Source organism: Mus pahari, chromosome 4 (assembly GCF_900095145.1).
Source record: "Mus pahari chromosome 4, PAHARI_EIJ_v1.1, whole genome shotgun sequence".
Classification (NCBI taxonomy): domain Eukaryota; kingdom Metazoa; phylum Chordata; class Mammalia; order Rodentia; family Muridae; genus Mus; species Mus pahari.
In genome coordinates, this window is record NC_034593.1 from 141,389,579 (window position 1) to 141,405,355 (window position 15,777).

The window sequence follows — 15,777 nt, forward strand, 5'->3', positions numbered from 1 at the left end:
CCCCCATCCTCTATAACTGACTTCTGTATCCCCCCATCCTCTATAACTGACTTCTGTATCCCCCCATCCTCTATAACTGACTTCTGTATCCTCCCACCCTTTATAACTGACTTCTGTATCCCTCAAGTCCACCTTGCTGCTCAGGACCAGATGCTCATCTTAGGGGTTTTCATTCTTATGAAGATAAGAAACAATCTAAAGATGTAATAGATTATGATTCATCCCTTCTGAACTGTCAATAAAATTTATTGTTCCTCTAACAAGGTCACAGAGACCTGTTCTATTCTGATGGATCATCATCTTGGCAATAAGCTAAGAAGTATCTTGTATAACTCTACATAACTATATAACTATAATTCTGTGTAACTATATAGCTCTATATAACTATATAACTACATATAACTATTTATAACTATATAACTATGTATAACCATATAACTCCATACTCTATATAAATATATAACTGTGTAACTATATAACTATGTATAACTATATAAGTATATAACTCTATGTACTATATAACTATGTATAACTATATATAACTACATAACTATGTAACTATATACCTCTATATAACTATATAACTTTACATAAGTCTATAACTCTGTGGAACTATATAACTCTATAATTCTATAGGTCTGTGTAACTATTTAACTCTATTTAGTTCTATATAACTGAGGGCCTGCTCAGTGCAGATGGCCTATGATATCATTCTCCTAGGAGGGTAATTTCTAAGAGAATGGAAAGAAAAGACTTTTAAAGCTCATTTCTCTGCAGGCTGTGGATTATTTTTATCCTTTTCTTGTCTGTTTATTTTCAATTTAATGGTAAATAGTTTATCCTTAATCATTTGTTCAGTTTCTTGGCTACATCAGGGGTACCAATATTCAAAGTTATGGTCCCAGAGGGGCAATGTATATATGAAGATGAAACTTGTGACCCAGAGGTGAGAAATAGAATCCTGGAAATGCTAGCTTATCATGAAGCTGATACAGGGGAAAGAGGCAGAAAGAAAGGGGGTATTTTCGGGAAGGCACTGAGAACAGCAAACACAGAGCTCGCTTGTCTATAATACACCTTAGAAGCCGGTATGCACTAATTAATGAAAGCACTAATCTAAGAGTGCATTAGGATGAGAGATCGATGCACAGTGTGGTAAGAAGAGAGATAGGTGCATATGATGGAAACAAGCTCTTCCCGGAGCTCATTAAAGAGTTCTATAAATTAACATATCAGAGATGTGATAACCAAAAGTCATGGGGGGAAAAAGACAGAATATGCACTTGGAGGCTAGGAGAAAAGATAAGAACCACATTTAATACCATATTTCCCTTTTTACTTCTGAGCACAGATTTTTCCTAATACTAACATTCCCAAAGACTGCCCCGGCGCATCGTGTAACTTTGCTTTCTATGGCGGAAGGAGCACGTACCACAATTACATCCTGACCTTCCAGTTCTACAACCTCTTTGCCTTCCTTTGGCTGATAAACTTTGTCATTGCCTTGGGTCAGTGTGCCCTTGCTGGTGCCTTTGCTTCCTATTACTGGGCCATGAAAAAACCCGACGACATCCCGCCATACCCACTCTTCACTGCATTTGGGCGAGCAGTACGGTAAGCTCAAGCTCGGTGCTAATCCTCGTGCCCCTTTGCTCTGTTACAGTTTGTACTCCTTCTCTGCTGATGAACTCAATTGACAAAATACTAATGAGTTGAAAATATGATTTGATGCTCCTTGCCTTCGCTGGTTGTAGCCACAGCCTTGTAATCCCTTGCCTGGATTTAGGCCAATGTCCTAAATCCCATATTCCCGGAGACTGGAGGAGATAGAGTTGGGTGACAAAAGAATTAACTTATGTCCCTATTGATCAAGTCAGGTCCTCTTTAGGAGAACAGATTTTGGGCTATACAGAAAGGTACTTGGTTTCAAACCTTCTGTGGAGGCCTCTATCAATTTGAATAAGAGATTGCAAAAAGCCCTTCCTGTCCGCTAAGGCACTTTACCCGTGAAATTGTTCAAGAGGCACCCTGTGCACGCAGTACAACCCTTTGCCTCCCATTCTGTTTCTCTTCACCTAGATACCACACGGGGTCTTTGGCCTTTGGATCTTTGATCCTTGCATCTGTTCAGATGTTTAAAGTGATCGTAGAATACCTGGACAGGCGACTTAAAAGTAAGCTTCCGGGATTGACCGTAGACTTCCGTGGTGAGAATGGGATGGGGTGGGTGCATGGAGACCTGGTGACTAATTTGGGTCAGGATGGACAGGACCGGAGTTGTAGGGATTTGAATGTATTTTGAAACACAGCCCAGGAGGACTCGCTAGGGACTGGATACCAAGAGGAAGGTGGGGAAGGTGGGGAAGGAAGAACGTATCCGGTGTCCTCGTGGTCAACCTTGTGGAGACCAGGAAAAGCACATTTCAAGAAGGAATTGAAAGGTTCTGCCTTAACATATTTCTGCAGAGGAGTGTGGTAGAAAAGTCAGGCCTGCAGTTCCGTGTCTAGAGCTCAGGCCAGGTCAGACATCATGGTGAGCCACAGACATCAATCTTCATACATGGCATATGCAGTCTATAGACACACAGAGGGGCTATGCTCACACTGTGTGGTAAAAGATGATCAAAGGAAAACAAAGTTGGAGGGCTCACATTTCCTGACTGAATTTCCCGGTTTAAGACAAAATGATAGCCAACAAAATAGGGAATGGTTTGGGGATCGAATGAATGACTAGACCTGGAATCGTATGTGGACCCTACGCCTCAACTCTAACATTTAAAACTGTCTGATGGGGAAAGACTACTCAGCTTAATGGTGATGGGAAAATCGCAATGCCCAAATGTAAATGCGTGAAGTTGGACCCATACTTACAGTAAATACAAAATTAACCCAGAACACATCAAAGATCTAAACATAAGGGGCAATGCTATAACATTTCTAGAAAAAAAAGACATGAAAAGAAATCTTTTTTTTAAATTGTTTTATTTTCTTTATTTACATTACAAATGCTATCCCGAAAGTTCCCCCCCTGTGGACGTTGTACATCGTGGTGCGGAGCCTAGTGCGCACCACGATGTACAACGTCCACAAGCAGTATGCAGCTAGAGACACAAGCTCAGGGGGTACTGGTTAGTTCATATTGTTGTTCCACCTACTGGGTTGCAGCCCCCTTCAACTCCTTGGGTACTTTCTCTAGCTTCTCCATTGGGGACCCTGTGTTCCATCCAATAGCTGGCTGTGAGCATTCACTTCTGTGTTTGCCGGGCACTGGCATAGCCTCACAAGAGGCTGCTATATCAGGGTCCCTTCAGCAGAATCTTGCTGGCATGTGCATTAGTATTGGGTTTGGTGGCTGATGATGGGATGGATTCCCGGATGGGGTAGTCTCTGGATAGTCTATCCTTTCATCTTAGCTCTAAATTTTGTCTCTGTACCTATATCCATGAAAAGAAATCTTTATGCCATCGGACTTGATGGCAATTTCTTGATTTTTCACACCAAACAAACAAACAAACAAACAAAACACACACACACACACACACACACACACACACACACACAAAGAAAGGAAAAGTCAATTGGACTTTGTGAAAATTAAAAACACCCGTGCATCAAAGGACCATCAGAGTAAAGAAAGAGACAATCCACACAGTGGGGGAAATAGTGGCTGATAATATGCCAGATAACGCTGGACTCCAGATAACCCTGTGTCCAGAACACACACGGAGCTCCTGCCACTCGATACCAAACAGGAAAAGCTCAAAGATAGCCTGAGGATTTGAGAAGAGTTCTCATACAGACCAGGAATGTCAACAAGGGCGGGAATGTTGCAGCATCATTAGACAGGGACACACAAACCAGAACCGCACCGTGATGGCACCACACACCCATTAGGATGGCCACTGAAGCAACCGCTACACACAGGGCCTGGAAGAGTGCAGATTGTTGGGAAACTGGATCCTTTGATAGGAATGCTTCCCAGTATAGCCACTATGGGAGCAACAGCAATTTCTAAAGTGCTGAAAATAGAAATTCATACTGACCCAGAAATTCCACTTCTACCTTGTGCCCCTCTCCGCCCCCATGCCAACAGTCCATTCACCATAGCCGAAGGGTGTGAACTACCCGCATGTGCACTGATAGTGGACAGGATGAGGGGTGCATGATGTGCCTGCAGCGGAACGTTAGTGTTACCCACAGATGAAAGGGTACATGATGCTAAGTGAGAGAAAGGATCCTCTCTGCATTGTTCTGTTCAGGACTTCTAGTAGAGACAGCCCTACAGCACCAAGTCAAGTATGAGCTGGGGATGGGGGGCAAGCGAAAGAAGAATGAGGAAGGGTGATTTTGTTTTTAATTGAGCATTGGTTTCTGTTTGATAAGAACTTCTGAAAACAAATACTGAAATTATTTTACAACATTGTAAATATGCTAAAGCCATGAAACTGTATACTAAAAAGTCAGTTAGGTGCACATCGCACACACACACAAATCCTTAAATCCTATTTTCAATGTCATTACCTTGAGTCTGAAGACTGACATCATTAATGGACTTACATGCCCCTCCCTCCCCCAGAGGCTCAGAACAGTGCCGCTCAGTTCCTGCACTGCTGCCTACGGTGCTGTTTCTGGTGTTTGGAAAAGATGGTGAAGTTTTTAAACAGAAATGCCTACATCATGGTAAGTAGGCCACCGCTTATTTATGATGCCCCTGGTTTGCACAGTTGACCCCATGTCCACCCTGTTGCCTGGAGGGCATTGACGGTATCACGTGATCGAAACTGTCTTTCTGATATGTGGGTGTGCAACTCCCACACATCAATCAGGGCTGCCCTTTTCTTGAGATAGTATTACATTTGAGGGGAAATGTTTGTGTTGAAATTTCAGAAGAGGGCCACAAAGATGTCTCTGGAGGTAAAGATGCTTGCTGCCAAACCTAACAAGCAGAGCCAGCACTGGCTCCCACACAGTGGAAGGAAAGATCCAAATCCTGCAAGTTGTTCTTTGTCTTCCATAGGCATGCAGTGGAGTGAGCACGCATGTACACACACACACACACACACCACACACACACACAAAACTGAGAATGCACATGCACAAACATACACACCTACACATGTGCATACACACATGCACACACACATGAACACACATGCATGCACATACACATAAATATTATCATTATTATTATCATTACTACTACTACTACTACTACTACTACTATTTTGGATTTTTTTTTGTTTGGTTTTTGGTTTTCTTTTTGGAGACAGGGTTTCTCCATGTGGCCCAACTGTCATAGAGCTTGATCTTTAGACCAGGCTTGACTAGAACTCACAGAGATCTGCCTTCCTATGCCTTTAAATGCTGGAATGAAAGTCACGTGACACCACTGCCTGGCAATGTAATGAATTTTTAAATAATAAAAGTAAAACTGTGGGAGATTGACTTGGTGCTGTGTGTCTGATAACTATGTAAGAGGAAAGCTGTTGTTCCAGGTTCCCTCACGGAAGAAAATGCCTTTTTATAGAAGGATTTACATAACTTTAAGGAAAAAATTCATCATTTTAATGAACCTTGTGTTAAAGAGGAGTGATCGGTGGAAATGCCTGGGCCAATCTCTAACTCATTTCCTGTGCGAATGTGGATGCCTCTAAAGAGTTTCTTTTGTTTGCATAGTAGACAACAAACGATTCTCTCAAAATGTAGAAGCTGCAGTACCTCAAGGCTTACTTATCACCACAGTGGGGTGGGGGCCGGGAATGAGGTTTGCATAGTCATGGACAGAAGATTCAATTAATTCACCTGCCATTATAATGCTGAGACTTTTAATTAGTAAATATTCATAGCAGAAGGGGTTGGATTTCCTTAGGAGCAATGTGTGTTTGTGTGTGTGTGTGTGTGTGTGTGTGTGTGTGTGATAACAATATTCAAACCATTTAATACCTACTACATCAAAAGATAGACTCCCCTATCTACCCTACATATATCACTTGGCGATTCTCCTTAGCATCCATGACCCTGCAAGTTCTGTGGGATCCACACCAGAGAGCTCCTGGGGACCCCACAACCCAGATATTAGAAAACGTAAAGTTACTAGTATGAAAGACAGCTGTGAAGGCGTGCACTCCCTAATGCTGGACGGTCCTGCGTGGTGTTAGTTTGTGCTACTGACAAGAGCTTCGATCGCCTCCCTTAGATTGCGTTGTATGGCAAGAACTTCTGTGAATCGACAAGAGATGCTTTCTATCTGCTCATGAGAAACATCCTGAAGTGAGTAATGGGGCTGAAGGCAGCCATGGGCAGTGTGGTGAGCGGAGACATGAGAGCCTGTGCTTGTAGCTAGCTGGGGTGTTTCTGGCCTTCTCGTCTGCACACGTTACCTGTTTTAGTTTGGTAGATTTTAGTCAACACTCACTGCTTTTCATATCCTAGAATTACGGCTCCCCTCATCTACATAGGTGGCTAGAACATATTTAATTTTATTGACTCTCTTGCTCAAGGAATTCTCCAGATGACATTAGCAGTTTCTTGGTACCCATTCCTTCCTCTCAAAATGGCTGTGAAGTTAGTGTGCAGAGCCAGAGAACACCTGATCCGGGATGCCTTTGTTAGCATTACTGGCTCGGAGCAAAGACCATTACCCAAGTTCTTCGGTCCAATCAAGCAAGCTTTATTTTCTGTCCTTAAAGTGGGGTTTGAAAAAACAGCATTGAACAGGAGAGGGGAGGGTTTATATAGTCCAAAAAAAAAAAAAAAAAAAAAAGGTGGTTTTCAGAGGTTGGAGATTTCCAGAGGACTTTTGGTTATGTAGATACTTGGTCAAACATTTCAAAACCATTTGACAGAGCATCCTATCTTTTCAGGGTACTCACAAAGTGTGGGGAGCATGTCAAGTTTGAGAAGCAGGTTGAAGCACAGTCAAATTAAATTTTGCAGCAAACAGAAATGAGCTTGTTCTGGCCTTCTAACAAAATGGCTTTCATCCTTAAAATGGAGTCAGGCTGGTCTATTACCTCAAAGAGACGGCCAGACACCTCCATGGGTCAGCTGCCCATGGTCCTGGTCCTACAGTGCTCTGGTCTATGGCCTCATTGGAGGCAGTGACCTCATGCCTGGCTGCCGTGTTCATGTCTTGTATTTTACAATTGTCAGACAGAATTTCACCAAGGACACAGCAAAGCGAGGCCATGAGCATCTGCCTCCGACAGACCCCCAGCACTGGGTGTGTTCCCACACTGACTTGTAACAGTGAGGCCGTGAGCATCGGCCTCTGACAGACCCCCAGCACTGCGTGTGCCCCACACTGACTTGTAACAGTGAGGCCATGAGCGTCTGCCTCCGACAGACCCCCAGCACTGGGTGTGCCCCACACTGACTTGTACTTTCTTGNCCCCCCCCCCCCATGCTCAGAGTCACAGTTACAGATGAAGTCACATACTTTGTATTACTCCTGGGAAAAATCCTGGTTTCTGGAATTGTAGGTAAGTAGTGTTAACAGCATGGACGGGAAGCTGTGGAGAGTTTGGAAACTGCCTTCTGCTACACCAATCTCCACAGCCTCTCTCAGTATGTGACTCCCGTGTTCTGTTCTTTCTATGTAGGTGCCTTGGCCTTCCTGCTCTTCACAGAAAGACTACAACTAATTGTAGAGGGACCAACGACTTTAAATTACTATTGGGTCCCCTTCCTGGTAAGAAATGATGGCTTAGTCACAAAATCCACAAAGGGTGATTGGCTTTGGCAACATAAATGTGTTCCTTGGATTTTGAAAGGCTGGGAGGTGCCTGCTGGGCTCCCTCACAGATGTGCTGGAGAGGAAGAGGCAGACCAAGTCTCTTGGTAGCAGACATGGATACCTGTATAGTCTCCCCGTTGTGACCTCACTACTTCCCAAACCCCTTCTCTTCAGTCCTATCACGCTGAGAATTGAGGCTTTAATGTGAGTATTGGGGAAGCAGTTCAGTGTATGGAAGCTTAGCATCACGGATGCCATGATCATTAGAGATGGAAACGTAAGAAAAGAAAAACAGAAATAGTAAAAGCGGCGGGCATTATTCTTAATCTGTGCCCCTCGCCTCCTGATTCAGATGCTGAGTTGCCTGGAAAGGACCTCTCCATTGATAAGGTTGAGTGTAGAAGGTTTACTGGGTGCATTCTCATGAGATTCACCTGTAAGGAAGTAAGGAGAACAAGGCAGGACAAGAGAAGCTGGCTCACAATGCACAATGCTGTCCCCAGATAAAATGACAGGACCCTCTGGAAAACAAGCTGGCCTTGTGAATGACATCAGCAGATGTTAGCCAGGAGCTGAGCCCTGAGATGGGGCTCTAACTTGGGTGAAGTGGTTCCCTGCGGGGAGGGGATGCCCATGCAGAGAGATATCCGATTCTTCTCCATAGCCAAAACTCCAGAGCTCTGGGGATGGATGCGTAGACTGGTGGGGAGAGCTGAGTGGAGTCCTGCTGGACCTGTGACGGTGAACTAGCTCTCCTCATCTGTGTGGCATAAACACTTCTCTCCCCCCTCCACCCCACCCCCGCGTCAAAGCAGAGACACAGAAAGGTTGAGTAACTTTGAGGACCCAGGTAGTGCGTACTCTTAACCCTTTAGACGCCATTGTCTTGATGTGCGGGATCTTAAGGCTGAGATCTTTTGGGTAGGTACTAGGATCATTGGTAAGAGGTGGTCATGTGAGCAAGCACATTTTTTTTTAAATCTCAGGATAGCATGCTATCATACAATCAACGGTGTCTGCGTTCCAGATATTCCCAACAGAATCCTCCAGTGCTTCCTTATCCGCCCCGCGTTTGCAGTTGCGCTATTGCTGCTCTGAGTGATGTTGGTGATGTGTCGCTTTTCTTCTCTGTCTGTTCACAGACTCTTGTGTTTGGATCTTACATGATTGCTCACGGGTTCTTCAGTGTCTATTCGATGTGTGTGGAAACTATTTTCATCTGCTTCTGTAAGTACCCAGTGTGTGTGTGTGTTTGGTGAAGGTAAAAATGCAGCCGCCTGCCTGGTGATTTACTGTTAACCAACTTCGAATGCAAAGTCGCATTTACTTGGAAGGAGACATTATTTTGTAGGTGCTCTTTGGTTCTGTTTTGGAGTAGAGAGAAAGAGAGAGATAGAGGGAGAGAGAGAAAGAGAGAGAGAGAGAGAGAGAGAGAGAGAGAGAGAGAGAGAGAGAGAGAGAGAGAGAGAGAGAGAGAGAAAGAGAGAGAGAGAGAGAGGATGACAGCTCTAGGGATTGAACCTAGGCCCTTACCCATGATAAGAAAGCACTCTACCACTGAGCCCTGTCCCTCGATTGGCTGTCGTAATTCAGTGAGATCTCATACACACAGACTCTGGTAAAGTCAAGATGCAAAGGCTTCAAAGAGACATGGGGTCACTGCATCCAGTGAGCCATGACGAATACGCAGGCCTCTGATGAGAGTGAGCACAGAAGGTGTGTGCACCTACATAGAGACTCGGCCTTCAGAGCTTTCTCTAGAGCTCCCTTCAACTATGTCATGTCCTGGAGACCGGATGCTTTCGTTAGCCCCTGACCTAACACAGCCCAGAGAGTCTGCCTTACCGACAATGTCTTCTCTCCCAGTGTCCCTGATGAACCCGGAGGAGGTGGGTCACCATGGGAGAGAACCGAGCCCAGTAGCCACGCTGGGGCTGAGACAATGTTTCTCTAGCACATGGGTCTTCAGAGAGACGGCGGTTACATGCTGCCTGTTACAGGCTGAGAAAGCCCCGTGTAGGAGAATAGCAGCTTCGTGGAAGGTGAGGGAGGAAGATGATTGCTGAGGGGAAAAATCTAGAAAATAACAAGTTCTGATTTGTTTTCTTAAGCAATTTAAAAATCAATTTTCAATAAATAAAGAAATTGGAAAACTTTACACATTAGATGGATTGGCTCACGTGGGACCAGGACTTTTCACCTTCGCCTAGGTTCTCTGTTTTATTTTTTAAAAAATGGAGAAGAAAAAAAACAAAAACCTGAAAAGATGGTTCAGCTGGTAAATGTGCTTGCTGCCAAGTTTGATGACCTGAGTTCAAGACCCACGGTGGTAGGAAAGAACTGAGCCCTGCATGTTAACCCCTCACCTTGATACGTGAATTTCTGCCCATGCATTCATGCACGCACACACAGAGAAATAAATGAATGTAATTAAAATATTAAAAAAAATATTAAAGAAAAAAGAAAAGACAAGCAAGAGGCCGTATTGATGTTTCCATGGTTAAGAAGAGCACACTCTTGCAGAAGATTGGAGTTAGATTTTCAGCGACTCTCAGCTCCCATGTTGGGCATTTTATCCCTTCTTAGAACTCTGTCTCCAGGGCAACCAGACACCGCTGGCCTCTGAACACCTGCACTCATACCCCTCCCCCAAACACCAATAAAATAATTTTAGTGACTTCAGGGTTAAGGAAAGTGCTTGCCACATAAGCAGGAAGATCTGAGTTCAGTCCCCATGACCAGTGTAAAAAGCAGGGCATGCTGATAATCCCCGCACTGGGAGGCAGAGAGATAGACCCTGCACCTCACTGGGCAGCCTGTTGGCTTAACTGGTGAGCTCACACTCAGGCCCATGAACAACCTCACTTCAAAAGGCAAGGTGGGCAAAGAGCTCCTGAGGGGTGATGCCTGAGCTTGGCCTCTGGTTTCCATGTGCATGCACATATGTGTATATGTGCGCACATACACACACACACACACACACACACACACACACACACACACACAAGCATGCCCCGCCCATAGATAGGTACGTGAACAGGTAAAACAGTTTAACCTTTGACCCTAGTGCTGGGAAGGTCAAATCGAGAAGACAGCAGATCCAAGGCCAGGCTGGGCTAGGAGCAAGACCTTACCTGAAGGTCTAAAAGGCTTGAAATATGGAATGAAATCTTTGTTCTACATTTTTTTCACTGAGTTAGTGATATGGGGCAATTGGTTACTTTCCAAAATGAACAGTCACAGAAATGAGAAGCAACACGTTAGAAACCCCAGGAAGAGCTTCCATGTGGTGGTTTGGGAAACTAAACTCCTACGGCTCATGCAGTGTGAGGTGTGTGTGTGTCATTGGGGTGGGGTAGGGTGGGGTGGGCCTTTCTCCCAACCAGAGATCGGTTCCCACCTTCTCCATCACCAGCATCGCATGCTTGCCTTCTATTGGACACGCTAACACTGACTTTTCTGGTTTCTCCCTGTTCAACGCTCCACTTTGTAAAATCCCGGGTCCTTGTTCTGCGGCGTCTCCCTGCCGTTGCCCCACCCTGGCTACCGATACACAGGTGAAGACCTGGAGAGGAACGATGGATCTGCCGAGAAACCTTACTTTGTAACACCCAGCCTGCACAGCATTCTGACCAAGAAGCGTCCGGTTCCCCAGAGATAGAGTAGAGAAGCTCCACGCAGGCACTTTGTGAATTAGGTCGACAGCAACATGAAAAGGTTGCTTTAGAGCAGTATTTCTGCGGTTTCTGAAAAGGTGCAGTTGGTACCGTCGGAGGGACCAGGCATTGGACAGTGGCCTTGTTTACGTTGCAGACTGTGGTCCCAAGTGCAAACACCTGTAGCCGACAATGTTTTAATAACTTTTGTAATTTTGCTAGCCTTTCTTCTTTTTTTAAATAAGTGTATGTTTGTAAAGGGTATTCAGGCATTTTTTTTACGACACTATAAATGTGTGATCAATTAGCCATAAAAATATTGAGTTGTAGTTGATCAGCCTATGGTACTGAATTTGTAAATATGCTGCTATGGTTATAGTTACTGTTGAAGCCAGTGAACAGCTCTCTAAAACTGTGATTCGACTTGTGTTCCTGGTTTCCTAGAGAGCATATTTCAAGTGGGCGAGTTAGTCCTTGACAAGCTGTAGAGGGACAGGTCCTGTAGGCTCAGCACTAACCCTGCTGCAGGTGGACTGAGCCTGGAGCCTCATCTCTGTTTTAGTGAAATGAGACTCATCCTTGGGTGAAGTCGGAGTTTGGGGCTATCCTCCCCACTACTGTGAAGCTCCGGCCACCTGAGAATATCTGAACAGAGCGGAAACGGCTGCCTCCCTCACCCCTTGCCTCCCCTGAGCTTCCTCTCACAGTCACGCAGAAGGCCTGTGGATTCTCCTTTTCATGGGGACGCCCAGGCACAAGGTCGAGGTTCGACTTTTAGCGAGGGAGCAGAGCAGATGACGGTTCAGATCCGTGGCCTCCTATCAGGTACCACATCTGGTGCTTCCTTGGGCTGTGCATGTATCAGATCAAGAGTTCTTGCATCACCACAGCCCCGGGGCTTAGAGTGGGAGCTGGTTTGTTGTGGCCACGCCTAAATCTCACACAGTGCAGAAAAGTGTGAATTGGATTCACACGCATTGCATGCTTTTTCCCTGTGTGTAGAAATGGGCCAAGTATAAAAAGGCCCTCCACAGAGCACAGGCCTAACCGGTGCCCTTTTGGTTTGATGTCAGATTGTCTGTATATTATTAGTGTAATGTGTGGCCATCAATACGGCCCACGCATTTGAGAGTTGGAAATACACCCTGGTGTTATAAGTTAATATAAATGCTATTTTACTTATCCTGAAGTGTGTGAACCTAGATTTAGAACGGTGGTATGACATCTTCCTACATAGAGCCAGTAATTCCGGAAGGTTTTAGAAGTATTGGCCCACTGGAGAGTCACTAGCTTGTTCTTGGCTTGCTTTATTGAGATTATCAGTCCCAAATGTCACCTGTCATTTTTTCTTGATAACAGAGAAAAGCAGTCACTTATCTATTTCTCTTGCATTTTAGTAGTATTTTATTTACAACTATGCAAGGACCTCAACAAAAACCTATGGCAATGGTGACATATAGTGAGCCTGTAGCTAGCTGCAGGGGTCCACCTAACCCACGAGCTTCTGTTAGGATATGGACCACTCTCTGGACCATGATAAAAACCCTCTAGTTGATTCAGATACATGCAAAAGTTATAAGGTTGGCTATAGATCAGATATAAGAAATTAACTGTCTGATTTGCTGTGTTATAGTATATTCCCACTCAGAAAAACAGTCTCTGTTTGTTACTTCTGTAATTAAAATGCATAGAGTAAAAATGAATGTTGTTTTTGAGAAGAATTTTAGAAGCCATTTTTCTTACGCAGCAATTAAAGTTTTTTGAAACACAGAGCAATATTTCCAGAACTGTTTATGGAAGGATTTGAGATCACACACAAAGGTCTCTTTGCCGAGGCTTTACAATCTAAATTGCCATTGGCCCAACAAAGGCAATTTGGAAATAGATGTTGTAATTTAGAAAGTGAATTTGGATGGGGGGGGGTAAATGTTATTTCTTAAGTCATTCTATGGAAATGCTTGAACTGTTGCCAGAACTGACCTGGAACACAGAATGAAATGATATCTTATCGATGTATTAATAAGGGCTGATTGTTTTCTCATAGCTGTTTACAATGAACGCTGATGCTGTCTAAAAGAGCGATGTTTGGCGTTGCTGTGCAGCGGGTGGGCAGCAGGTGGCGATGTTGCTCCTCTCACCGCTTCGCTGCTCTATTGACTTTGCCCTCCTCCCTCCTAGTGGAAGACCTAGAAAGAAACGAAGGCTCTCCTTCAAGACCCTATTTCGTGACTCCGACTCTAATGAACATTTTTCTGGAGCAGGGCAAGATCAAGAAGCAGTAGGAGAGCCAGCTGGGCATCCTGCCGCTTGTGTCTCCTCCCACACTGTATCCGTCCAACACACCTTCTGTAGCGCTTTGGTTGGGAACGTTCGAATCCCCGCCTTGCTGGCTTGCTTTTGCATCTTATACCAAAGCCCCACACTGTAGCCTGTGAAGCCATCAGAAGTCACAGGGGAATTGTTAATTACATGCAACGTTTTTATACTAAGATCTTTCGTTTTGTAATTTATTTTTATTATTATCATTTTTACATAGAGTGACTTGGATGTTTTAAAAAATATATTGAATACATTCATAATCTTTTTAATAGTAAAAAGATGAAGGTATACATGATTTAAATTGATAGCTCCTAGTGTATTTTTAAAGACGACAACTAAAAGACTTCTGTAGGGAAAATTGGTAATTGAAGCAAGAAAAACTTTTTTAAGGCCCTTCCTCGGCGGCTCCTGTTTGACAGTCAACAGGTTAAGCAGATCACCCGGCTTAGGTCTTTGTATCCTGTGAGAGCTGCCAGTCAGTCATTCAGCCCTTGCCACTCAATTCTCTCAGTGCCTTCCTGGCTGGTCAGTACTTCCCGGATCTTGTGAGCAAGCGGACAGACCTCGTTTGAAAGAAATGAAACTTTAAACCGTGCAATGTTGAGTGGTGACAAGTCTTCTCATGTTTCTTTTGTTTTGCGATTTTTGTTTTGTTTTGTTTTGGATGTTTTGTTTTGTTTGTTTGTTTTTCCTCGTCTTGCTCACTGACTGGACTCCACCAGCCATGACACTGCTTTTGATACCCTCCTCTTCAAAGGAGTACGTTGTGTGATACAAACAATTCCCCTTGTGCCTAGTGGATCTTCACAAATGGGTGCCGCACGCAGCAAGCGAAGCAGCCTGAAAGGACATGTGTTGGATTTGTCTTGGTTTTTACTAAACGAAGTTTTAAAGTATAATCTTTTCTATAGTGTTTCCTTTAAAAGATGGGTCGGTGTGTACACGTCCGGTGTCTCACCCAGACCTGAAGGGGCAGCCTGTGGGCATGTCACAGGGCAACTTTCCCTCTGAGGGGAAGCTGTGTGCTGGGCTGGCAAGCCCCGTTACACATGACTCTTCCATCCTGTTATGGATTGTCAGTCCCACTAACTTTTATACGAAGCAACCTGTTTACCTGTCAGATTTTTATTGTGCCAATAGAAACCAGAACGGTTTTTAATTCAGTTTTGAATCATTTTATGAGGATTGCTAAGTTTCAGGAGAACCTGACTCAGTTCGCCAACTCAGCAAGTCCCCTGAGAAGGGGATCAGTGAGAGCCAATCAACAATAACCTACTGCTGTTTATTGATGGTTTGTTGAAAACTCACTTTAGATACCTTTATACCAAAACGCTCCCACAGGCGCCTTGCAGTGTGGGCTCATCACCCCTATCCCCACCCCACGCCACCCCACGCCTGGTGGTTTGGGCTCTCCTGAGCCCATGGTGGTGTGGGTTATGTAGTTAGTATGTCTCTGCTATGCAGGAACACTGAAAGCGTAGGGTCTAAATACATTTGATAGATAAAATGGTTGATATTTAATGAAATTTGTTGGTACTCATTGTATATTTGGTTTCTTCTAATAAAGATTTCCATAAGAGACAGATTAAAAAAGGCTGACTTTTGATTTCTTTAAGAGCGCTCTCTCTCTCTCTCTCTCTCTCTCTCTCTCTCTCTCTGTGTGTGTGTGTGTGTGTCTCTCCCTCTGTGTGTGTGTGTATGTGTGTGTATGTGTGTGTGTACATGTGCATTTGTGTGGGAAGCTTGGATGTCACTTTCTCAGGCACCATTCATATTGGGTTATTTTGTTTTGTTTTGGTTGATTGGAAGTGTTTCTTTATTAATTATTATTATTATTTAATTTTAAAAGTGTTTGTAGGGATTTAGAACAAGGCCGTTCATTGATCTGTTTATAGATTAGGCTGAGTTTGTAGGCCAGTGAGCCTCACAGATCTTTCTGTCTCTGCCTCACCAGTGCTGGGATTATAAACAAGCACTGTCCTGCCTGGTTCTTGTCTGTGATTTTAGTCACACACACACACACACACACACACACACACACACACACACACCCTGCCCAGCTTTGGT

At 44.2% G+C, this 15,777-nt stretch overlaps 1 protein-coding gene across 2 annotated transcripts in view; it reads left to right on the forward strand.

Moving 5' to 3' along the window:
- Window positions 1-15,351, forward strand: part of Slc44a5 (solute carrier family 44 member 5) — a 273,492-nt gene extending 258,141 nt beyond the window's left edge. For both annotated transcript variants that reach the window (XM_021195891.2, XM_029537997.1), the window contains 9 exons: window positions 859-946; window positions 1,352-1,614; window positions 2,080-2,174; window positions 4,577-4,680; window positions 6,197-6,270; window positions 7,411-7,481; window positions 7,602-7,690; window positions 8,878-8,962; window positions 11,293-15,351. In XM_021195891.2, coding sequence (XP_021051550.2) covers window positions 859-946; window positions 1,352-1,614; window positions 2,080-2,174; window positions 4,577-4,680; window positions 6,197-6,270; window positions 7,411-7,481; window positions 7,602-7,690; window positions 8,878-8,962; window positions 11,293-11,396 — 973 coding nt within the window. In that variant the 3' untranslated portion in view covers window positions 11,397-15,351. The remainder of the gene's footprint in view (window positions 1-858; window positions 947-1,351; window positions 1,615-2,079; window positions 2,175-4,576; window positions 4,681-6,196; window positions 6,271-7,410; window positions 7,482-7,601; window positions 7,691-8,877; window positions 8,963-11,292) is intronic.
- The last annotated feature ends 426 nt before the right edge of the window (window positions 15,352-15,777 follow it).